This window comes from Plecotus auritus (genome assembly GCF_963455305.1).
Source record: "Plecotus auritus genome assembly, chromosome: 7".
NCBI classification, from domain to species: Eukaryota; Metazoa; Chordata; class Mammalia; order Chiroptera; family Vespertilionidae; genus Plecotus; species Plecotus auritus.
The window spans coordinates 105,766,389-105,777,139 of record NC_137774.1 but is presented as its reverse complement, the minus strand read 5'-3'; the positions used below and the strand labels follow the sequence as shown (position 1 = coordinate 105,777,139).

General features: G+C 46.1%; 1 protein-coding gene across 5 annotated transcripts in view; it reads right to left on the bottom strand.

The window, feature by feature from the left end:
* Positions 1-5,623: 5,623 nt before the first annotated feature.
* Positions 5,624-10,751, bottom strand: part of SEMA6A (semaphorin 6A) — a 127,694-nt gene continuing 122,566 nt past the window's right edge. For 3 of the 5 annotated variants that reach the window (XM_080677266.1, XM_080677265.1, XM_080677264.1), the window contains one exon: positions 5,634-7,697. In XM_080677266.1, coding sequence (XP_080533392.1) covers positions 6,502-7,697 — 1,196 coding nt within the window. In that variant the 3' untranslated portion in view covers positions 5,634-6,501. Of the gene's footprint in view, positions 7,698-10,751 lie in introns of all 5 variants that reach the window. The other 2 variants (XM_080677267.1, XM_080677263.1) reach the window with 2 other exon arrangements.

Sequence of the window (10,751 nt, the reverse complement as noted above, 5' to 3'; positions counted from 1 at the left end):
CTCTCAGACAGATTTTCCATCTACTTCCTCATCCTAGGAAAACCCGGGGAATCCTGCCTGCATTTCTTTCGTGTGGGCTTCCTGGCATTTGATATTGTGTCCAATGTCCCCTTCATCTGTCTTTTATTTTTTCTGAAAATCACCCATGAAAAATGCTTCTGATTTCATGGTTCCCTACTTCTCCCCTTCATTAGCATCGCTTTATTTGGACCATTATTGCAACCCGTTAGTAGGGCTGATGACTTGCTCTGGAGATGATGTTAATGATTCTCAAGGGAGTCTTCATCTGAAGGTGATTAGGAAGAATAAAAACGTTGCTAGGCACCTCAGTCAGCATCGGTGGGCTGTAAGGGACCCGTGTCCACGCTTCCCTGCAAAGATCTTGGTTCCCCTAAAACTGTGGTTTAGGACAGTTCACATTTGATCAGAAAGTACTGAGGTGGAACACATGTTTTACCAGATGAAAGACGTGGGTTCTGAACACTGTGACATTTTGGGTATTAGGCACCCAGAGGAGAAAGGCTCCTGAAAGCATTTTTGTGCACGTGTGTGTGCAGAGATGTTTGTAGAGGGAGATGGGGGACTCCCCGCTACTCAGCTGCCTCTCTTGATTTGCTCCAATTTCATTTCCATTTGCTAGAGGGACATCTGCACATTTTTCTGCCCAGCCAACATTTAATGCACATCAGTTCAGCCCTAACCCTCTGCTGAGGTCATCCACCCTCCACCTCCAGGCATCTCAGGGGGTTAGAGCTAAGGAGACACAATACTCTAAATGGAATATTGAAGATCCCCATCTGTCTGGCAGTCCCAATCGATAAATGTGAGCCCTTCCTTTCCAATCCTGTCTAAGCGACACGTCACCACCTGGTTTGAAGGCAAGCATGAGATGTGGGTTTCTAAGGGTTACTGAGTCTAAGGGCCCAGCTGTCACAGTGCTCAGCCAGGACAGGGATTATGCTCTTAATCATGTTATTCTGTTACTAACGGGTTCTTTTAAATTCCCCTCACCCTCTCCCCCTCAAGCAAAAGCACCAGTGTCTGAAATTGTAGGTGCCTTTCTGACACTTTTACTTCACTTGCTGAAAGACTGTTTTTGAAAGAGCTTTTGTTCAGGCAGTCAAACCCAGCACCATGATTCTGGGGCATCTAGTTTGGACCAGTTTGTGTTTACGAACAGAGCGCTGAAAGAAAGCAAGCAGGTCTGGTCCCATGAAACACCTCACCCATTAGTTGCTTTGGGTGGGACAGCTACTCCTTAAAGCCAATAGTTAAAAAACACTCTGCAGAAACCACCAGCCCTGTAACAAGCAAGCAAGCACGCACAATGAAAAAGCTGGGTTGTCTGAGGCACTTCAGCCTGAGCAGGACATCCCCGGGGACCCAACTAACACACAGGCTGCACCTGTTCAGCCTCTGTCACCTCTTCCCCAGACCAGAACAAAGCTGACTGCAGCAGAAGCCACCCTACCAAGTATCAGGTTGCACTTCAGGGACTGTCTGCTTCCAGCCAGTGTGATCTGAGCTCCAGCCTCCCCTCCCCTCGGCCCAGATGAAGGAATTTGGGATGCCTGAAAGGGGGAGGTAGTGAAGCGGGTAGGAAGGGCTTCCTGTGAGAAAGGATGACTGAGTGAGATGGAGAAGCTGTCTGGGCTGAGGGGGTCTCAGCTTCCCAGCTAGTATTGCTCAAATGATGTGAATGAATGGGGTGGGTGTGGGGGAGTAAGAGACAGATGAATTGTCTTCAGAAGAGCTCTTCTACCACCAGCTTTAGGATTGTGGGCACATCCCTTCACTCAGAGGACCTCAGCTTCCTCATATTTTATTTATTTTCATTGATTTCAGAGAGGAAGGGAGAGGGAGAAATATCAATGATAAGAATCATTGATCATCTGCCTCCTGCACACCTCCTACTGGGGATCGAGCTGGCAACGCAGGCATGTGTCCTGGCCTGGAACCAAACCATGACCTCCTGGTTCATAGGTTGATGCTCAACCACTGAGCCACACGAGTTGGACAGCTTCCTCATTTTTTTAAAGAACAGATCAGAGTAACTGTTGGTCATTCTCTGTTTTACATTTGGGTGTAAGTAGATAGGGCAAACCTGTCAGTTTTAGGGACAAGATCTTTCTGGCAAAAGGGGATAATTACAGAGCTGTTTCCTAAAGAATCTTATGTTGGCTGGGGAGTTTTCACTTGTGTCCTCCTAATAGCTTGGCATGCCGTTGGCACATCACCCAGCAGCCTGCAGCCTCTCCCTGGAAATCCATTTTTCACATTGCTGCCAGGTAGCTTTCTAAAGCACAAACACATGTGTTTGCTGCTTCATATACTCCAGATACTGCCCATCAGCCAAAATCCTAGCACAGGGTAACCAGGCCCCTTCCGGTCTTGGCACCGACACTCTTTCCCAGCTGTGTCCCAGCCAGGCACTCTCAGGCCCTGTCCAAAGCCAACCAGAACTTTTATTTCTCAAACACAGCACACTTGGTGCTTTTGCACAAGTGATCCCTTCTACCTGGGCTAGCTGTCCAGAGAACTCATTCTGTAAGAACCAGCTCCACCACAGCCTCGTGCCCCAAACTTCTGGGCCACTTCCTCCCAAAGGCCATTACAGAGGCACATCAAGCTGTCCTTATACAAGAGGAAGAAGGAACCATATCCTAGTCAATTTTGTGCCTGACAGTGCCTGGCCCTATGGGTGGGATTTCAGAAATTCAATTGGAAATGACTTACCAAAGGTGACTAGATTACTACAGGTGTGAACTGAGGCCCAACCCCAGAGCTTTCCACACTCACACTGAACTAAAACATTAAAAAAAATTAGTTCAGAAAGTCAAAAGTAAACTATTGTAGCTGAGGACTTATTTAAATAACTTAAAAAATTATCCAAGAGGGGAAAACCTGACCTAGGCATTTCATAATGCTATTTTGCAAAGTAAAAATCAGGTGCTGCATCCCAGTTTACCCCCAACAGTGTCTTCTGGGTTACAAGAGATAAATGCTAACAAGGAGTGAAATCCAGCACCTTCCACTTTATTAATATGTGAAACGGCTGAAGTCACATCTGTGCAAGGATCTATTTTTAGTGGACTGTACATACTAAAATCCTAGCTTTGATCTCTTAAACTATCAAGCCTACCATAAATGTTTGATGATGAACAAGCCCATAAAAAGAAAATGCATAAAATGAATAGAAGGAGTCAGTGCGTGCTCTGCCTTTTAATTACCGGTGGCTTCTGTACAATCCTGCTCCAGGCTGGGTGCAGGCAGAGAAAACACATCAACAATTTTTTTTCTGGAAGGGAGAAGGGTATGGGTACTGCAAACAAATGGGTCTAACTACATTGTTATTCATGCATTGGGAGCCAAATACAGATGAAGGAAAGAATGGACTGCTACCCCAAAAGTGTGAAATTTAAAAAGAGAAAAATTAAGAGATAAATAAAAGCATTCAGGACACAAAGGATAATGAACAGTCTTGTTTTATTACTTTTAAGTAATAAAGAGCCTTTTTGCTTGCTATTTTGTTTTTTTTTTCCCCTTTTTTTCTTTTCTTTTTTACAACATACATTAAGTTGTGAATCAGATGTTAAGGGATGTGGAGATGGAAGGAAAGTTGATGACATCACAATATTTTTACAACTTTACAACAAATATAAATCTGAGTTTGTTGCATCTACCAGTGTCTAGCAAGGGTGGAAAGCAAAGGCACACTCAGGTTTATGGACCCTCCCCCCACACGGGGTGGGGAAAAAAAGAAAAGGCGGAAAAATACTCAAATGCAGAAGACCAGCTCAATACACGTAGGCATTCTAGGGTCAACACTGCAAGTGATGAGTTGTGGGAAGTAGGGGTGTGGGTTGGAATTTTGACACAGGTCTCCATAACACAGCTGAGGCAATGACGTCCACACATGGGGATGAGACGGTGGGCACTGCCCCGTCAATACTCTTGGGAGTCAAGCTTGGGGAAGAAGGGGGCAGGGTAATATACACCCATCACTTTCCTAAACTCCGCATTTCTAAAGAAAATCCAAGGGATAAACCAGTATCTTGGTTTCTATCTAAAAAAGACTTCATGGTTTCAGGGCAGAGTTCACAGAATGTGAACATTGACTCCACTGACAAAACAAAAATATAAGGACACAAAAACAACAAGGTTTACCCCAAACAACAGCAAAATGGCAAGAGATGTTTGGGACAAAAGGTTGTGCGGGCAACCTTGCCACACACCTAGGTCTCTCTCTGATTATGGAGGCATCGCGTTTTTACCAGCCAACTAGAAATTGCCCCAAATTGTCTTTTTAGAAAGTTTTTCTTTAAAGACCAAACTAACCCCAGATCAAACTAGAAATAAAAAGACAAAGAGACCACGAAATATGTTTAACTGTTTAAAAAAAACAACCAGAAATGCTCACGGTTTACAGTATGTTGACAAGTCTTTTGTTCATGGTCAACAAAAGTCCCTTCGGTGTGCTTGCGGCTAATGAAAACCAAGGGGAAAAACACCCACCCTCCCCACCCCCTACAAACCATAACAACAAAAAGAAGAAACTTAAAAAAATTTTTAAAAATCTTTTGCCCCAGTCAAGGTTTTTGCAGCATCCATTGTAGTTGGCCTTGTACTTGGAGTTACTCATTAATCACAGCAGGGACCAGCCTGCCTGCATCTATTTTCATGCCATTTCTTAGTGTGCATCACTTACACGCGCGGAGCACACGGCTTGGAGACTCCTCCCAGATGCCTGCCCAACTGCACACGGCGTGTTCTCCAGCCAGGGGACCCGGCAGAAATAAGGACTGGGACTTTAGGCCTTTCTCTGCTGGCAAATGAGGGTATTATCATGTTGAAATGATCGGAGAATCTAAGGGAAGCAGGGAGCTCTAGAGGGAGAGAAAGGATTTGCCACCCACAACACTAGGGTCCGTGTTTATCAACATGGCCAAAGGGGTGGTTGGAGTTGGCACGACTAGAAGGAAGTGTGACTTGGAGGGTGTTGTGCGCCCAGCTTTCCCAGGCTGTGAGATTCTAAGCATCACCACTGCATTCTTCTTCTATCTGCTGGACAGCTAATCCTCCAGAGGACTGGAGTGGGGTGAGGCAAGGATTAAATAAATATCTGTATTTCAAAAGGAGGGAAAAGTTTATCATAAATGACAGTTTACAAGTGTACACAACTCAGGGTGTAAGGCACAAATTTACATGTGGAAAACAGGCTATTCACAGATGTAACCCCACGAAAAACCTGTGTGATCAAACCATTAATTTATGCAAAGTAGCAGCCAGCGTATTAATTAGTTCACACCGTTTGTGGATTTTGTTTGCTGTCTCACATGCAAGGCGAAATGAGATGGCGTATCACAAGCTGGTGCCTTCGCAAGAAAGTAGGAACCACTGACAAAGCCATGTTGGCAGCAATGAGGCATGGCTGTGCCATTCTAGAAGTTCCTCTCCTGGTTGCTTTAGAAGTTAGGATCTGGAAGGACTTTTAAACCGATTACTTTTTTGCATGTGATAGCACAGAGATTTCACCAGCAAATTAACTGGTAGATTTAAATAAATACTCCCCTCTTAACTTTCTCCTTTAGCTATGGATCAGACAGTCCAAACACAAAGCTCAGATTCCAGCTCCAACTTATTTACTCAGTGAATTTATTGTAAAAATAAAGAAACTCAATTATTCCAGTTAATGGATTTCACGTTAAATAGTGTAACGTCAAGGGGTTTCTGAAGAGCTGTACATAGGGTGGTGTGTGGAAGAGTCCATTCCTTAAGGAAAAACAAAGGGTGAACAATAAATAAAGTTACTTGCGTTAACGGTCACGTTATTTCATTAAAAGAGAGGAGCAGAAATCTATGACATAGTTGCCCAACATGGCGTTAACCTGCTAGAACAGAAAGCTGTAACACTGGTGGGCATTTCACAGTATCTGCGCATAGTAAACTTCTGCCATTGTTAAAAGTCTGAGTTAGAATTATCAGTGAATTCCTTTGTCTTTTTAACTTGAATGATTTTTTAAAAAATCTTTTTGTGTTTTGCAAGTTGGAACGCTAGCCTAATTTGGCAGCGCCCTGTGCAGTCACAGACAAAATCCTGCAATTGCTGTTCACCTCTGTGTGACTGTGTGAGTGTCTGTGTGTGAGTGTGTGTCTGCACGTGTGTCTTTCTGTGTCCGTGCGCACATGTGCACACGTGTGGGGGTGGGTGGGTATGTGCTTTTGGCTCATGTTTGTGATGATAATTTAAGTCTTTCGTGAGTACGACCTGTAGCGGGGAGTGGGGGGAGAGTGAAGGAAGAGAATGGAGGTGAGTCCCGCGTCGCAAACCTTCACCAAACCGCGTGGGCCACTTGGCGAGTACCCCCCGAATCCCAGAGGCCCAGCGTCCGGGCGCTGCGCGGCCCTCTTGGTCCGGTGTGCACTCAGGCAGCGGAGAACCGTGGGGGCGCAGCGCGCCTCGCCTTTCCTGCCGGCTCGACACCTGACCATCCCCTGGGATTATGTACACGCATCGTTGGGCTTCATGGATGTGGAAAGGGGGGCAAAGGTAGGTTTGGGGGGTACGTCCGGCTTTAGCGAGGGGGTGCGCTTCAGCCCCGACCTGGTCAATGAATTGTAGGCGTTGAGGCTGGGCTGCCTCGAAACAGTCACTGCCGGACCCGCCGTCTGGGAGCCGTGCACCTGGATGGAGTCCACCCGCTGCGGGGCGGGGGGCGGGTTGTCTCCCCGGCCAAAGCTCTGGTTTCTGGAGAGGTGCGAGGAATTGGAGGAGTTAGTATTGTTTCTTTTGAGAGTGGTGGCCTGGTGGCTTCTGGTGAGCGAGTTCGTGGGGTAGCTCCTCTTATAGTCAAGCCCGTAGGAGGAGGAGTGGTGCATCTCCAGCCGCTTGCTCAGGCCGCTCTGCGACAGGGAGGCTCCCGGGGGGCCCAGGGAGGCCTCCCGCTGCGGGACCTTGGGGGGCAGGCTGTCCAGGTTTTCCACTAGGTTCACCCCGTGGTTGGGACTCTTGCTGCTGAGATGTTCCTTGATGGTCTTATACTCCAGGGTGGCCGCCTGGTCCTCCAGGGCCATCTGGGCCACCTCGCTCATTTTGGGCTGGTCCACGTACTCGTGCTGGTAGCCCTGCTGCGTGATGGGCAGGACCACCACGCTGGGGATGTGGCTGGGGGAGGCCCGGAGGGGCAGGTCCGTGGGGATCACGGGGGAGCCCATGGGGGGCATGTCCTTCGTGCAGGCGTTGATGAGGTTCTGGTTTCTCTCCCACTCGCGGCTGCCGCGGCTGGGCTTGCGCTTCTGCTGCAGCGTGGGCGTGGACTCGGGGGTGGGCAGGGCCGCCAGGTCCAGGTGGTGCTGGTCGGCCTTAATGAGCATCTTGGCCGTGTTGCCGGGCGCGGCGAGCTTGCCGTTGTGCATGAGCGGCGTGAGGATGGCCTCTGGCTTCGGCTCTTTGGACTGGGTGTCACCGAAGAGGCCGCTGAGCTTGGTGACGCTGCTCATGGAGCCCCTGCGCGAGTGGCTGAGCTCCTCCTTGCGCTGCGCCGAGGACCCGTCCTTGCGCCGGTGGTCGCAGACACAATAGACCACGATGCCGGAGAACACGGCCCCCATGACAAACGCCAGAATGACCGCAATGGCCAAGAGGGTGACAGGAACGAGCTGGTCCTGGCCTTTGAGGTAACTCTCGCGAATCACTCCTGCAATAGACATCGCACGTGGTGTTAAGAACGGAAAGGACACCGCGAAGCCTACTTTTGTGTCGCAGTCACCCTGTTAATTAATAACAGTAATAAGTGACAATAGCACCTCAGCATAACTTGTCTTCCAGGCGCAGCTTGCCAAACATTAACTAATTAATCCTTCCCCAAGACGTACCCCCCCCCCACCCCGTGAAGTATGTAAATAGACTTTCTTGGTTGCCTTCTTTGTGTTCTGAAAAGTGCTTCCCCCTCTCAAGTACTCGCTCTTTCTACTTGGCTTCACCCCGTGGAATATGGCAGTTTTGTCATTTCCAAAATTCAACCCTTTCCCCCGCTTCATCTTTTCTCAATCTTCCCCTCATAGAAGTGGGATAAGCGAGATATTTTGAGTCAGGGGAAGAGGCAGCAATTCTACCCACGGTAAAGGAACACACGGCACAATACTTGAGGCTTCCCGAGTCTTTTCTGATGACTTCCTTGTGGGCACGAGGGCCTCTATCTGGAGAAAAGCTACATCTATTTGTCTTTCAAGCAACTGGAGGAAAGTGTGTCATTTGTAGTGAAAGAAAATAGCTAAAGCTCACAGATTACAAATGTGTGCTGATTTTGCATCACCCCTTCAAACAAACAAACAAAAAATCCCCACGCACACCCAAATTCAGGTAAATATGCTAAATATCTGAATTAAGCGCTTCCCTTACTTGAACTGAAAGGATGGTTAGAAAAGGAGGGACCGTTTGGGGCCCCGAAGTGGGTTTGAGAAGTGTCATGTCTCACTATGATGGCCGGAGTTTGCTGTCACAGTGAGATTCTTCAGTAGAGCGAATCTCTTCCATTTAATAAAAATTACGTCACCACACCCGTCAGTAATCTTACACTACATTAACCAAGACTCCGTGTTTGAAGAAAGTTGCTGTCCCTGTTCCTGCTTAATCAGCCACCAAGCTGAGCGACTCTAATCAAATGCAAACACTGAAGCTCTTATTATTTAATGCCAAGTGAGAATACACATCACCATCGTCAGATCTTAAGTGCTTGATGCGGTAGCTAAAAAAATAAAATCTCAAATACTTCAATTCCTGTCTCTGGAGAGTGAAAGAACATGAATATATTACAGGCACCGCTCGCTCCGGCTGAGGAAGTGTAAACAGTGTTCCTATTATGGAAACTGATAGTAAGACCGAACATGTACCTTCCCTGGTCCCAGGAGACACATTTTTCATCTACTAAATCAGTTCTTTCTGGAATATGTTTAATGTATTTTCCTGGCAGATATCAGTGGCACAGAATTAGAATGAAACGAAATAAAAATCTGCACTGTTTCCCAAACCCACAACATGCAACCATTACATTTCTGCTGAAATGCTTTGTTATGTCACAGCTGGGTCCGTGAAGAAACACAGCTTTGCCTTGGGGCTTTTCTGGTAAAATATTTTGATTAGTGGAGTGATGGTTTTAAAACTCAGAAACTTTAGCCTGAGATGATACATTCTCTTTTCTTTCTAAACTGTCCTTCTCCCCTCAATTTTGACATCACAGTTGGTTGCTATGGAAAGGATGGTCCAGTGACAAAGGATTATGACTTCAGGTGGGGAATACATAGAAGCAGCAAATATCTCTTGCGAAAGATTCTGTGATTAAACAAATGTCCTTGGTAACAAAGGGCAGGGAGGCAATTCAACCCAGGGAAAGTGTATGTAAGATGGTAAGACACAGAATAATTTCCAAATGTGACACTTTTCAAATATTTCTAGATTTAGCTTCATGAACTTTTAAGGGGTAGAAACGGAGAAGCAAAAAGCCAGCAGGAAATTCAGCTATTCCTCACACCTTTTTTGTTGTGTAACTCCCCTAAGAGGATATGTTTTAATACCCAGTCACCAAGGATCTGTGCTAATGTAAATTTCTTCCTTAAATTTGCATTTCCTTGTTGTAATGCTAAAACAGCACTGCTTTTCTTTCCATTTTGTGTATGGGGTTCTGTGAAACATCATTTCTAACCACCTACATATAATGCTACAAAAATGTAAGCTCTGAATAAAATGGACTTAAGTTCCCTCATTGACTTGGTGATCTCAGTGGGGCTAGACCACTGATGGGAACACCAGGTAATTTTTTTCATAGCAAACGGTATTTTATGAATACCTTTCAGGCAAGCATATCTATGGGGGCTGTGTCTTCCCAATAAATGCATACTCATAATTGGTAGCTATCTACAGTCGCCTTTGGAATGAATATTACAATTTAAATTGCCCTCTCAGCTGAAGAGGAACATGAAAAGAATAAGGCTAGAGCAGTCCATCTTTTTCATTCATGGTTTAATTGGGAATACTGCAAAAGTTTCACGTTTGTTATTGCTTCTTTACTTTCAGCTCCCATTCTTCCTTTCATATCTGAAGGTCCACTTCTATCTTAGACTCGTGGAAACCATTTGTTCTTTCACTGGGAAAAACTTTTTTGAGCGAATGACTTTGGGTTCAGGTTTTTGGTTGTTAACAAATCAAGCAGGGTCTGACCTTCGAGAAAAATGATGTGTCAGACAGTTCCCCCTTGTCTCATTTTGTTATGTAAATAGTGCCCTTAAAAACCTTTCTGTATCTCTTCAGCTTTGATATCTACCATGAAGCAGGTGGCTTCCCTCATCTGTTTGTGCAAATTCAGAAACTCCACGCCAAAGTTAGAAACAGTCAGAGATTTAAGTTGAAAGTGCAGTCAAGAAGTTAAAAGTTATTTTTGGAAAATGCCTTCAAACGTGAAGCTTTTTGCCTATATCATGAAAAGGGGCAAAGGGGCGTTCATGGAAATGATTAAATCATCTCTGTGCCATTGGAATCTTAGGCCTATGCTTACTGCTGGGTGGCCTCTAGCGAGTGACTTAACGTCTCTGGACCTCAGTTTTTTCATCTGTAATTGGGGTTAGCACACCTAATTTTAATGCCTTAGTGCAGTGGTCGGAAAACTGCGGCTCTCGAGCCACATGCGGCTCTTTGGCCCCTTGACTGTGGCTCTTCCACAAAATACCACGGCCTAGGTGAGTCTAATTTGAAGAAG